We start from the raw sequence: 15,401 nt of genomic DNA on the forward strand, positions 1-15,401 counted from the left end.
GTGTGTGTGTGTGTGTGTGTGTGTGTGTGTGTGTGTGTGTGTGTGTGTGTGTGTGTGTGTGTTTGTGTGTGTTTGTCTGCGTGTGTGTGCGTGCGTGTGTATACAGTTGAAGTCAGAATTATTAGCCCTCCTTAGAATTTTTTTTTCTTTTAAAAATATTTTCCAAATTATGTTTGACAGGGCAAGGAAATGTTCACAGTATGTCTGATAATATTTTTTTTCTTCTGGAGAAAGTCTTATTGTTTTATTTCGGCTAGGCTAGAATAATAGCAGTTTTTAATTATTTTAAACAACATTTTAAGGACAATATTATTAGCCTTTTAAGCTAGACTATTTTTTCGATAGTCTACAGAACAAACCATTGTTATACAATAACTTGCCTAATTACCCCAACCTGCCTATTTAACCTAATTAACCTGGTTAAGCCTTTAAATGTCACTAATCTGTATAGAGGTTTCTTGAAATAATATCAAGTAAAATATTATTTACTGTCATCATGGCAAAGAGAAAATAAATTAGTTATTTAGAGATGAGTTATTAAAACTATCATGTTAAGAAATTTGTTAAAAAAAAATCTTTTCTCCATTAAACAGAATTTAGGCAAAAACAAAAATAAATAAATAAATAAATAAACAAACAGAGGGCTAATTATTCAGGGGGGCTAATAATTCTGACTTGAACTATATACATATATATATATTATATATATATATATATATATATATATATATATATATATATATATATATATATATACATATATATATATATATATATATATATATATATATATATATATATATATATATATATATATATATATATATATATATATATATATATATGGTTACATTGAATAGCATATTAGTGAAATATGATTTTCTTTAAATACATAATTGTACGGAAAAAATAAAGGCTTAAACTATGAAGCCTACTTTTATTTATTTTTGTTTAAAAAAAAAAATAAAATAAATAAATAAAGTTTTTACTCCTGACCCATATATTCTCTATTAACATTTGGACCCTTAACTCATGAATAATGTGCATCCTATCTATGATTTATTAACATATATATACATTTTATCTCAAAAACATATTCATGTGGTTGCTCACAAACCCAGGCAACGCCGCTCCTGAGGGAATATAAACTCTGCTTTGAACTATTTTGCTAAAACAGGCGGCCTCGAAGCCCTATTGGCTGTTGCCAACATTGGGCGAAGCTGATTGGCTAATCCCTGTTTCCGGGGCTCCATTCCATTAGTGACGTTTTCCCAGTCGCCGTGAACAGATTGGGGAGAATGGCTGCCAGTGGAGGTTAGATCTTCTCTTCAAAATCCAAACTTATTTACAAGAGTTTTTTAGCCGGTTTACGCGTTATTTATCTGTAATAGTAACTAGCTTTAACTGTATGCGATTGAGTTAGACGGTTTGTTCATATATACGGTAATCTGCTGTTGTTGTTTGTATATAGGCAGAAAAGTACGGAGAGGTAGCGGCTAGCGTGACTAGCTCGGCGAGAGTGTGTAAACACTCGCTTATTTGCTCCCTGTTTTATGATATTACTCTCTCAACTACATTAATCGTCGTGTATTTGTCTCCTTTTTACATTTTTAATTCGCTGTCATGGTTTATTTCCTGGTATGAAAGAGTCCTAGCCCATGTTTGAATGACTCGAGACCGGACTAGCCTGATGTTGTGCTAACCGGTAAAACAGCACCTGGATTAGCACAGTTAATAAGTTAAGCACCGAGACTCGCTTACTCGTAGTAACCAAGCACACGTCTTCGATCAGATTAATTAAAGAGTATTAATTGTATGTGGCTGTCCAAAGCATTACTCTAAAACATACATTTTTTGCTCATACCTAGTTATACTCTAAATACCATCTGGAGTCTTATATTGGTTAATGAAAATCTTTTGTCTCTAGTAACGTTAAGAACTTGTGTGACACTGGCTTTTTGTATAAAAACTGAGTTTATTACCTAATGTTCTTTTAACTGAAGTTTATTAAGTGGTTGATTTAGATTGAAACTCAGTGTTTCAGTCTCTGACTTCAGTTAAAATCAAGTACTATTTAAAATGCACGTATATCATCTCAGTAAAAAGAGGGCTAGAGAAAGTAAAACTGACTAAAAGAAATTTCGAAGTATTTGCATTAAAACTGAGGGTTCGATCTCTGAATTTTTCAAATTTAGAGCCAACTTAAAATTCACCTTGGTCATGTAATTGTAACATTGAGAAATGTATGTAATCCGAAGGGCTAAATAAGTCATACTTGGATTACATTGCATCATCTCAGCTGTCTCTGCATTTTTGTCTCATAGACGTAGGAAAGCTGTTACAAGTACAGAATGGAACTCCAGCAAGCACAAGCTACAACGGGGTAGATGCCCTGCATGCCTGTAACATCCTCCAGCAGCTAAAAGCCTTGTACGACGAAGCTCAGCTGACTGACATTGTCGTGGAAGTGGACCATGGGAAGACATTCTCTTGTCACAGAAATGTTCTTGCTGCCATCAGTCCTTATTTCAGGTAGCAGCACAGATTACACACCTCTAAACCATTCAGTATAAAATTTTCAGAAAAGGAAAGACACACCACAGTACAACGTTAATATGCATTTAATTTTTTTATGTTTTATATACACATATTAGACAGTTAAACTTTATTAGCCAAGTCATTTTTTTCCTCACTTATTTTGTCTGAAACCACTAAATATTACTGCACATTTTATTTCCCTTTGACTTTTGAAAACTTAAAGATGAACTTAAAAATTAAGCTCACATGAAACTAATTTTATTAAATTATTAAAGATTCAAAAGAACTTTTTTGTCATGACCATGTGTACGTAGGCTTGTATAAGTACTGTAAAATACTCAAGAATTTCTCTGTCAGTGTTTAAAAACAATTATGTTTGATTTACCAAAGTCACACAAGTGGCAATTTCACATATGTCATATCCCTAACAGAGAGATGTCACATCCATAATGAAGCTTTTCCTCATCATTGCAAAAATGTAAAATAAAATCCAACACTTATCCTTTTGATTATCATTATTTCTTTTGGGTTGTGCAGAATTTAATTTACAGAATTTCTACAATGTTGTAGACTGTAAATTCCCAGACTTTTTGGTCACATCCATAAAGCAGGTTAATTTTCTTCATTTAAAATCTAAAAAAAATAGATTACTATTTTTCTGATCACATAACTCTATGGTTGGTTGTTTTGGAAAATATAAACAGATGTTTCAATATAATGTTAACATATACTTTCTATGTGAATTAATGTTTTGAGTTTTTACTTCAAATGCCACATCCATGATGGTGGATAGGGATACACCGATATGGATTTTTTGGCCGATACCGATAACCGATAATTCTTCAGACTTGGAGGCCATAAATAAATAATAATCATAAATATTTTAAATTGTTATATTTTTTTACAGCAAACTTCATAAATGATTGAACTGCTCTTATGAACTGAATAGCCTATACACAAAGCAAAAAAAGCTATAACTTCAAAATTTCAAGGTGATTATAGACCTATATTCATCATTTCACATAAATCAGCATGCAAAAAAATTTTTCCTTTTCTTTATTGCAAATGAACATGTAAGTTGATTGTTGCATAAAAATAATAGTTAAATAACAATATGGTATTTAATTAACAAGCAAGATAAATATATTTAAATAAGATGAAAATGAAAGAGCTAAGAACTGAAACCATCATGAATAAAACATGTTACAGTGATGTACACATGGACAAATATGTCATGTCCGAAAAAGCCTTTATCAGAGGAGTTTTGACAGTTTAGAGTCACCGTACAAGCCAACAGCTAAATACAGGTAGTACGTTTAGAAAATGTGGCACAGATTCATCCTATTTGGGGTTTTACCATGTCACATGTAGGTGCTGCTTGTCAATCAGACGCGTCTGCGCTCGTTCTTGCCGTCAATCGCGGGAAAATGATTGATGAAAAGTTTATGATAAACCACTGAGAGTTTTACTCAACTGTAGAGGCAGAGTTGCCATCAGAGTCAGATTTTGATACAAAACCTGCATTGAGCTGACTTTGACAAACACAGAGCAGAATATAAAGACAGAATGAGCAGCTAGTTAAGAGCCCCTTTGACTAGATTCACCTCTCGCCTCTCCCCCGTGCTACAGCGTGTGTGTGTGTGTGGTGACAGCTCTCACGCAAGCTCGTTATAATCAATATGAATATTCCGATCAAACTGAATACATCTTGCATCAACAACACATGACCAGCAACTCGTTAATAATAACAAATAATCAGATTACAAACAACCGTTATGTTTATAGGTGTTGTAAAATGTGCGTGTCCTTCAACGGGACTGGGCTGCAGTTTGGGGTGTGTGAGACAAAGAAAGAGAGAAAAGAGGAGCGGTTTTTAAGCAATGAGATCATTTTCTGTGATGTTCCCTCTTTGGTGACAAAATTTTTGTATCACACGGAAAGTAATTAATATTTTGGACCAAGTTACATGTGTCCTCTTTCATTCACCAGCTACAACGAAAAGAGTTCACCCCGAAACTAACATTATTCGGCCCTGGAGTAATAAGTGAATCTCCCCTGATATCTCTTAACACAACAGAGACACAGCAGGAAAGGTTTACACGTAATATTTTTCCTGAGGCGATTTAAAGCAAAATACACAATGACTCTCAATCAAGCATATCGACAATGATAAGGAACGTGGTTACTTACTGAGTTATTAACGCACAGCAGATGATTTTTGGGGCTGGATTAAAATCGGCGACGTAGCGCAGAACTGCAAGTGCAAAGATGACGCGTCGATTTCTCATTATTATTTATAGCGGAGTTTTCTTATCCTATGAGAAGAGCCGGCTTCTTAATTATTCATGAGAGCACTACTTTCCGAAGACAATGCAAACCTGGCTGCCACTGCCAAGCTCAGCTGTGAAATCCTACGTTGATGACTGGGTGAGACGCGTCTGCGGACCCACGGCATGCGGCATGAGTATTTAGCCATTCATGAAGGCTCGAATGTGTTTGTTTCCATGATCCACGGGGTTTGTTGCATGTTTTTCCCTGCGATCCTGTCAGGGCCGATACAGCAAATATGTGTGTGTGCTGCAAGAATTTTTGTCAGGAGAGCAGTACGAGAATTGGAGAATGGCAGACGTCGTCTTTTATCAGGAGTTCGTTCACATTTAGACGCATCGCTGTGGTGCTGTTCGCCTATATCCTCCAGATTACCGTTAGGGCTAATGGTTAAAATTAACAGGGCAGAGACCTGCTGCATTAAGTCTGCATTAAGACCCGGGGATTGAGGGAAAAGTCCTCATTTAGTGTTTATATGAACACGATTATCTCTATAATGATATAAATTGTAGTCATATGTATATGAAATTACAAATGTTGCAGGGCATTAAATTACTATTTATTTCTTTGCATTTTAACTTTGTAAACTATAAATTCATGGGTCTCCTCATGGTTTGTGTCTCATTTTTTTAATGAGCAAAACACCTATTTCAATATGGACCCTGAAAAAAGACACTGATGTTTTGTGAATTGATGATAGTAAAGGATATTGCCAGTAGTCAGTAGGCGCAATGTATGGCATACCTGGAGAATCATTTGTAGAAACATGTCTCATCTTTGAGAGATATGCACCTGTAAAACCCAGGTCACATTTCACTAGGCATAGGCCAGTATATGAGGTTCTGATGGTATGATAACCTTGAATAAAAATGTCATGGTTTCACGGTATTGTGATTACTGCTCTACAATATGTTCTTTTTTTAATTGTCTGGGGAAAAACAAAAAAAAAAAAAACATTGACCGCACTATTTTATGTTAAGAACAGGGTTTCCGCAGGGTCTTAAAGTATGTTAAATCAATTTAAAGTCTTAAATGCTGCTACTGTTAAACTGTTACTGTAACTGTTAAATTTTGCATCATTTTTGATTATGCAGTTGTATAATTAAAGTTGTATGCAAAAGTTAGAAATTTTGGGATGCTGTGTAGTTTATGAAATCGATACAATTCTGCTATATTTGATACCACACTGCTTTGTTTACTGCAGAAACCAACGTAGCATCATTATTTCTGCTGTTCTATAGGCGACACCTTCTACATTTTTATGAGGTATATGAATAATGTTTTAGTTTAGGATTAGTTTCTTACAATCAGTATTTGGTGAATATATAAAAAATCCTGCCAATCTTACCGGTTCAGACCTAAAGTGTCAATGAGGTCTTAAAATGAATGGAAAGACTCTTAAAAAGGTCTTAAAAGGTATTGAATTTTACTTGCTAATTCCTGTATATACCCTGAAAAAACATTTAAAATATTTTACAATAAACAAAAAAATATTTTACAACAGTAAATATGTCATTAACAGTAATGATGTCACTTGATGTGTGGTTAAAAAGCTAAAATAAATGGGAAAAAAAAACTTGTAAATACTGTAAGAATGGTATGACAGAAAATTGAGGTTTTAAAACCTTGACTTTTTCAAACTGGTTATCGTCCTATGCCTACAGTAGACTTTGAGTATGATATATAACATATAAATCAGGGTTCGACGACTAAGGACTTATTCAACTGACCCAATCGGTCCAGTAATTTAGATTTTTACTTACCCTGCCCTTTTTACTGGTTACATAAAAAAATATATATATATATATATGTTAATAGCTGTTTCTTAGCCGCATCTTTTAAATAATATGACAAAAATAATGTTTGCGTATGTAAATTATAAATATTTTTAAAATCAATGTATAATGAGCAAAAATCAAAGTGTTATACAAAGAAAAAGAGCAGTATGAAAAATGTGCAAGTGTTTTATTGCAGTTCTAAATTATTTTTTAAAAAGGTGGCTGACTTGCCAAACTGACAGCAAACGGTGCAAAACATTGCTTAATTTTTTTGGTGCGTTGCACCCACGTAAATGTCTGCTTCCAAGGCGTTAGAAACATATGTTATCCTTAAGCCTCATTATTTATCCTACCACCTCTTCGCTGTACTGGTTGTTCTCAGGTTAAAAAAAAAAAATGTTCGCACATGATCCAATCACAAAAAAAAGAAACCGAAAAGCAATATGTGAAAATATAAAAGCAATAAAAAACTGTATTTAAACTGTATTTAAACACAAGTTGACAAATAGTTGCAGTTAATAGTGTCAGTAACGATTCTGTCGACTGCGCCGAGACGCTTTCGCACGCTGGCACGGGTCCATCGGGCATCCCTTATTGTTGAGCCCTGTAAATGCATATGGCTTTGCAGCAAAAAGTGTTTTGATTCCAATAGAGATAAAAATCTCGAAAACATGGGCTGGTATAAGATTTCACGGTATTGGGATTACCGCTCTAAAATATGTTCTTTTTTAATGTCTGGGTAAAATAAAAGCACTTTTCAGTAAACATGTCAGGCTGAATAATTAAAATAAATCATTGACTCATGCTGTCTTCATTTGTTACATAAACACATATTTCTTTACAATTTAATTGCAGTCAGCAACTCATACAATTGAAAGACTTTCATGAAATAAAAACACATTTTAATGGTACTTTGTCTTTTGCCAGATCTATGTTCACAAGTGGCCTTACAGAGAGCAGTCAGCGGGAGGTGCGGATTGTTGGCGTGGAGTCAGAGTCCATGCATTTGGTTCTGGACTATGCTTACACCTCACGGGTCACTCTCACAGAGTCGAACGTGCAGGCTCTGTTCACAGCTGCCAGCATCTTCCAGATCCCAGCCCTCCAAGACCAATGTGCCCAGTTCATGATCAGCCGTTTGGACCCTCAGAACTGCATTGGGGTCTTCATGTTTGCAGATGCCTACGGTCACCAGGAGTTGCGAGAGCGTTCACAGGATTACATCCGCAAGAAGTTTCTATGTGTAATGGGCGAGCAAGAGTTCCTTCATCTGACCAAAGATCAGCTAGTCAGCATTCTTAACAGTGACGATCTGAACGTGGAGAAAGAGGAACATGTGTATGAAAGCATTGTGCACTGGTTGGAGTATGATTGCTCACGTCGGGAAGCCGATTTACCGGAGGTTTTTGCCAAATGCATCCGCTTGCCACTTTTGGAAGAGGCCTTTTTGAGTCGTATACCTCCAGCCTTCGCTCTGGCCTTGTCTAGGGATTCCTCGGATAAGAGTCGGCTCAATGGCACCAATGGTTGCTCTCAAAGGCTTGGTATGACTGCATCTGAGATGATCATCTGCTTCGATGCTGCTCACAAGCATTCAGGGAAGAAGCAGACCGTGCCTTGCCTGGACATTGCCGCCGGGAAGGTGTACAAGCTGTGCAAGCCGCCCAATGACCTCCGAGAGGTTGGCATTTTGATTTCGTCAGAAAATGACATCTTCATTGCTGGAGGCTATCGGCCGAGCAATAGTGAGGTGTGCATTGATCACCGTGCAGAAAGCGACTTTTGGCAGTATGAACACGCTGGTAATAGGTGGCTTCCAAGGTCGCCCATGCTACGGGCACGCATCGGCTGCCGACTAGTGCACTGCTGTGGGAAACTTTACGCTCTGGGTGGTCGAGTGTATGAGGGGGATGGACGTAATGCATTAAAGTCCGTGGAGTGCTATGATGCCAGAGACAACTGCTGGACAGCGGTCAGCCCCATGCCGGTGGCCATGGAGTTTCACAGCACAATAGAGTATAAGGACCGCATCTATGTGCTGCAAGGTGAGTGGGGTTATTGCAGAGTCACCTAAAATCAGGCTGTACAAATGCATATATCCTTGTAATTCATTGGCCTGTCGTGTCTTTTAGCTCTGCTCAGATGATAAGGTCAGGCAGGTTAACCTCTCTCAGCAAAATCAGCAGTAAAGAGCTAGAGTAGCACTTACTCTTAGGGATGTGCTGATATTTTAACCGCTGAAAGTTTGCAACAGAAAATGTCATAGAATGCTTGTTTGGAAAGGAATATGTAAACAGCAACTTATGTTTCCCCCCCAAAAAAAACTTTTTCAATATTTTTTATTTTTTTATTGCAAGTTCTGATAATGTGGTGCTTTGTGATATTTGGAATTATGAATTAAAAATTTTATTTAGAAATCAGCATTACACACTGAAACAAGCACAGTGCTTTCACAAGTAAAAAATGGCAACATGTAATATAACACCAATTTGGTTTAATCAGTAAAAAAATACTTTAAAATAAATGTAAATACTTAAAAAGAAAAAACGTTAACTAATTATTGTTAAAAGATTATTGGCGTGTGTCTTTTCACCTTATTCTTTGCGTACGAATGGACACAGCCATTTGAATCTCTTTCTCAAGACTTCCAGTCTCATTCACTTCCATTTTTTTTCATACATTAAAAGCATTGCTATGCTGCTTGATGTTGCAAATTGATATTTTCCTATTATATTATATTATATTATATTATTTTCTGCCATTTATAATTCTTATTCATTTCTCCCATAGCCAACTGAATCAGAAGTTTTAAAGCAATCACTAAAAGGAGTGCACTTCGACATTGTAGAATAAGATCAGTACAATGTATTGTGGTTAACAAAAACAAAAAAACTAGAACTTGTTTGTGTATATTAAACTATGATATATTTGAGTTTATGTATATATTAAAAAGAAGGCTGACATAATATCTAAATGACAGTTAATAAATGTTACAATAATAATATATAATATAGATAATAAACAGTAATATAAAATAAATATTAAAGATTCATTTACATTGCACAATGAATTATTGAAACATGCACAATTATAAATCATACATTATTTTTTATAAATAATAACACACAAACTTGCTGTACTCAATTGTAAAAAAAAAAAGTAATGGAGTCATAACTAAAACTATTAAATATGTTTTTATTTGTTTATTTTTTTTAAGTAAAGCTTAAGTATTAAATAAAAAGATTTGGGTTGACTAGAATTAAGATAGCAACTGAAGCTAATTAAAATTATTAATATCGGCATTTAATTTATAAATTGTGATTAAATGGTACATAAACTGGTTTGTGAATTTCATTTTTAATCCACAGTTTTTCATTTAATTTTGGTGCTGAGCAAAACAAAGAACTACCTTTAAAATCTACATTTTATATTTAAACATTTTTATGTTAGCAGTTTTGGATATTGATCATCTTATGACTCTTTCGCAGGAGAGTACTTTTTCTGTTTCGACCCTCGCAAAGACTATTGGGGCCATTTACCGTCCATGAACATTCCCCGAACTCAAGGTTTGGCTGCCCTGCACAAAAACTGCATCTACTACATTGCAGGCATCTGCAGGAACCACCAGCGCACATTCACTGTCGAGGTGTATGACATCGAGCAGAACACATGGTGCCGCAAAAGAGACCTTCCCTTCGACCAAGCAACCAGTCCCTACATAAAGGTGCTTCTGCTTCAGGGCCGATTGCATCTGTTCGTTCGAGCTACGCAGGTCATGGTCGAAGAACACGTGTTTCGCACCAGCCGCAAGAACTCGCTCTACCAGTACGATGATGAAGCTGACCATTGGACAAAGGTCTATGAGACGCCGGACCGCCTCTGGGACCTCGGTCGCCATTTTGAGTGCGTGGTGGCCAAATTATACCCTCAGTGTCTTCAGAAAGTGCTGTGAGCAGCGAAGAGGGGGGGAAGATCATGACACAACGTGCTGTTTGAGACAGCAGATCAATATTTTTGGAGGATTGGATGGTGGTACTACTCAATACATGGTGCTGTCTGTGTCCCCAATAGCAGAACTGCAGGGGAAGTCTTAAAGCGTTAAAGGTTCCAATCAATAAACTCGAGGGTGCTGTTCGAAAAAGTAAAAAAAAAAAAAAGGCAGTATTTTACGTTTGACAATTGTGCACAAAGCACCCACACAATCGCTTGTTTTACAGTTTCAAAAGTGAATCATAAGTGCAATTATCTTTGGGGGTTTTCTCTCTTTTTGGCAGATGTTGAGTCATTTTTTGCTGCATTCTATCTAAAGTTTCTGTTGCTGTTTTGGCTTGGGTGATCGCGAGAAGTAGATGTCCTTAAGGACAAGCAGTATGTCAACAGCCGAGTACAATTAAAGTAAAATAGGTGAAAAAAATAAATATTTAAAGCTATAAATATTCATACGGGTATGATGAGCAAGTTTGCTCACTGTTAGTGTGAATACTGAGTTTTTAAATGGTCATTTCTTTCAGGTTTGCAGATGTGGCGGTTGATCAATGCAACCTACTAAGAGACTTTCTGTGGTTTGCTTAAGAATTTAGTTAGAGGATTTTCGATTATTAATGGAAATAACTTGTTTGCCAAGATGAACACATAGGTGGCTGTCGTTTATTTTTTAAAAGTCTTTTCATTTATTTTAAGTCATTTCGTGTGTTGACTTAAACTTCACAGCAGTTTAAAATTTTCCTTTGCTTTTATTATGTGCCCAGCTTCCACATTGAAATCTATATCTTTGCAATTTCGCATCACCAGCCAGATCTTTAGTGAGGTTACAAGTTTATACTCAGTCTCCATATTGGAGAAGATAAGGAAAAAAAATAAACGCGGATACCAGCTTAATTTGTAGCTGAAATCAAAAGCGGGCAATTTGTTGACGGCCAAAACAACAGAACAGCTCAGATCAGGAGAGAACATGAAGCAGGTTAAAGAGGAGACAGCCAAAATGTGGATGCTCACAATCCACTGGCATTTATTGACTCCTCGTGTCTGAGACACTGGTGCAGTTTGAAAATGCCTCCAAAATGCCAAAATGTGTTCAAGGAAGGCCTAGCCTGCTCCTCGTGGCAGCAATAACAGGTGTTCTGTCATGGTTCCGTAGATAAAGTGCATTAGAAAACTCAAGCGATGAGGTTTTACAACAATAATTCCAGAATAAAAAGTTTAAAATGGCCTTTGTTTTGCCACCAAGGGCAGAGTTGGTTAACGTTCAGTCAATTGTGTTGCTATGAAGGGATGTAATGGTGCCTGTTCACTTCAAAGGCACAGGCATCAGTGATGGAGCTAGCCGAGCCTGTTTGAAGTCTTACAATACAGTTTGCGTTTGCACTAAGGTGCTTTTACTTTAGAAAAGGTGTATTTTGCAACTGAGTCTAGTTTTCCGATAAAAGCACTCACACATGCTCTGTTTATTAAAGCTTGTTTGGTCACTGAACTTTGTAAAAAGGTAATTACTATTTTTTTTTTAATCAACGGTAAGCTTAAGAGGATAGTTCACCCCAAATTGAAAAATCTGTCGTTTTCTCACCCTTGATTAAAACACAAGTAGATATTTTGAAAAATGCTTGTAGATGGCACTCATTGACTTCCATAGTGTTTTACTTCTACTATGTAAAACACTGGTGTCAAATACTGGAGGGCTGCATCTCTGCACAGTTTAGTTTCCACCCTGCTTCAACATACTGATCTGGGGTTTCAAACAGAACTGAAGGACTAAATTAGTTTGATCAGGTGTGTTTAATTACATTTGGAAATAAACTGTGCAGAGCTGCGGCCCTCCAGGAACTTACATGTTTTGTACATGATACATGTTTTGTACATGATACATGTTTTGTAAAGCCTAGGTATCAAACTCAATTCCTGGAGGGCTGCAGCTCTGCACAGTTTTGCCTCCAATCCTATCTAATCTAGTAGTCTAGGACACCTTGATTAGTTGGATCAACTGTGTTTGATTAAGATTGGAGCAAAACTGTGCAGAGCAACGGCCCTCCAAGAACTGAGTTTGAGATTTATGATGTAAAGCAGGGGTGTTTAAACTCAGCCCTGGAGGGCCAGTGTCCTGCTGAGTTTAGCCCTAACTTGCTTCAACACACCTGCCCGGAAGTTTCTAGCATATCTAGTAAGAACTTGATTAGCTGGTTCAGGTGTGTTTGATGGAACTAAACTCTCCAGGACACTGGCCCTCCACAACAGAGTGTGGACACCTCTGTAAAGCAACGAGTGTTTATTATCAGCTTTCTTCAAAATAGTGTCTTTTTGTGTTTGAACAGAAGAAAAAATCTGTTTAATTCATGAGAGAGAGAGTAAATAATGAGGTAATTTTCATTTTGGGGTGTACAACCCCGTTGAATCTTACAATTCAGGCTATTTTATGTACAAGGATTGCAAAATGATTTCTTCAAATCAATAATTTATTTAAATATAAATTTGTTGTAATTAACAAACTTGGAATTACAAGTTTATATCTCAGTTCTGATAAAAATAAGAGAAATATAAATGTAGAAGAATTTTCTGCTCAGTTCTGACCTTGATCTCGAAACTTTTGACTTTTGTCAATTTTACAATTTACTTTTTCTCAAAATTGCCTTTGTTAAGACTTGACAAGTGTGTTAGAATTAATTGTGAGATACATATTCTCACAATTGTGAGAGTCCATTTTGGGAGAAAAGTCAAGCATTTGTAGGGTGAATTATAAGAAAATTAATGATAAAAAATTATTAGTTTTTCTTTTTTTCCCCTTTTTTTTGGTGTCAGAAACAGGCTTGCCAACTCTGCAAATGAACACTTTCTCTCTCTTTCTTTTTGCATCCCCTCATCTTCCAGTCTTGAAACATGGAGAAAAAAATATCTTGTTTTTTGGTGCTGCTTTTTTGACAATCTTGTACAGAATATACAGTGATTTTACAGCCATTTGTTGTCGCTTGACACTTCCAAAAGTTGTCAGTCTTATATAAGTTATTGTGTCTCAACGTTTGTTTCGTTTTTTCCAGCCTCATGTTTATTTCATCATGCAGGTTCCCGATTTTGCACTACATTGTTTCCTCCCTGGAAAGCGCTCTGTTTTTCAGACACGGAGGCTGAAGACGTGGTAAACGGCGTCTTTAAATAGGACAGCTGATGCCCAGCCTCATCTGGAAGGGAGGTGGAGAAGAAATCGCATTATTTTTTTGGTGCAAATGCACGTTTCACATACTTGCGCTCAGTAGCATGGGAACCAGAAATGGACACTTCTCAGGATTATTGTCAATACACAGTACTGTATTTAAATGGTTTGTTGTATGTGTAATATACTGTAACATATGTTTGCTGTACTTGCACAGTTTTTTTTACACTATTTTTTTTTTTGCTTTTTTTCCTTTATTTTGAACTTGAATAGTTTTTTTGTTTGTTTGTTTTTCCTACTTTTAGATGGGTGTGTGTGTGTGTTTGTTTCTTTTTTTTATTTTTTGAATATTTACTCTTAGGTTTGTTAGATTTTATGATTTTGCTTTGTTTTAAAAAAAAATTGTGAAACAAAACATTAACAAGCATTTTTGTTCTTCAGTGTGTGTTCATTTAGTTTTTTATTTGTGATTGCGTCAGTCTTAAAGAACACAAAGCATTACAGAAAATAAGTTATGGCAGTGCTATTTTCCAAAACACTAGTCTGTCTAGATGTTAAATAAAAGCTTTGAAAGAATTTATAAACGATAGTTTTGTGTCGCTGGCTGCTGCGGGTGTGAATGCTCTATCACAGGAACTTCTTTTTAGTTTCTCTCGGCTTGCTGTTAATTTATCCACAGAAGTTTAAACAGTGTTTTCTTTTTCTTTCGTGTTCTTGATTTGCATTTGATTTTGTATGTCTTTGGTTTGCTTGTATGTATGGTGTGAGAGTTTAGTAAACATTCATTGATCTCTACTGTGAAATTCACCTTGCACATAATTTGAAAAATAAAACAATAAAAAGTAAAGGACTAGTGTAATGTTTTACAAGTGAAAGCATGACTTTGTTTGCATTATGAAAGACATAAACAGCATTAACTGATTATAATTTATATATTTTTTATTTTTCTTAAACATTTATTTACATTTTTTATTGTTTTTAATTATTTTTGACCATTCAGTTGCTCTTCAAAACTAAATATTAAAATAAGTTTGATGTTTTACACTAAATATTTTTAAGTTGAATCAAATTAAATTTACAATTCATTTAAACTTAAATCAATTAAAGAGACTTAAAAACAGTTAAAATTTGCATAACTCAAAAATAAAAATCTGATTCACTTATGTAACTCAAACATAATTGTTTTCTACAAAATATAGCAGATATGCACATAAAGAAACAATAAGGACATACTACTATTTGAATTTATAGTAAACTTGCTATAGTTTTCAGTTATTATTAAATAACAAATGGTGCAAAAAAAAAAAAAAAAGAAAGCCAAACACAGACTTGATTTGGTGTTCCTTTCAGTTCTTTGCACCTATCAATTCTTAAGAAATGGATGTAACACTGTCTCTTGTTATGTCTCATAAATCAGCCTGAGTTTACCATTATATCGATCCATACTGGAGTTTCTGCTTTCATCTAACTTGGCTTCACTTTTGAATTCCAAAATCTTTCGCATTCTGCTGTAAAGTGTTTCAGATAGCAGTGCTGTTTAATTATTCAGCGGAAAGCTATTTTTAGTCAAATTGAGAGGAGAACTAAATATTCATCTGCTCTAAAATCAAGACAATTAA

At 35.4% G+C, this 15,401-nt stretch overlaps 1 protein-coding gene across 2 annotated transcripts; it reads left to right on the forward strand.

Moving 5' to 3' along the window:
- Positions 1–1,259: 1,259 nt before the first annotated feature.
- On the forward strand, positions 1,260–14,629 carry kbtbd8 (kelch repeat and BTB (POZ) domain containing 8). Of its 2 annotated transcripts, XR_015502002.1 has the most exons (5): positions 1,260–1,314; positions 2,325–2,532; positions 7,572–8,689; positions 10,133–12,719; positions 12,852–14,629. XR_015502002.1 is itself a non-coding variant. In NM_001110030.1 (4 exon segments), coding segments are annotated over 4 exon segments (1,806 nt in total). In that variant the 5' UTR covers positions 1,268–1,298; the 3' UTR covers positions 10,597–10,801.
- Positions 14,630–15,401: the final 772 nt, after the last annotated feature.

The sequence above is a fragment of the Danio rerio genome, chromosome 11, assembly GCF_052040795.2.
Source record: "Danio rerio strain M-AB ecotype USA chromosome 11, GRCz13ab, whole genome shotgun sequence".
NCBI classification, from domain to species: Eukaryota; Metazoa; Chordata; class Actinopteri; order Cypriniformes; family Danionidae; genus Danio; species Danio rerio.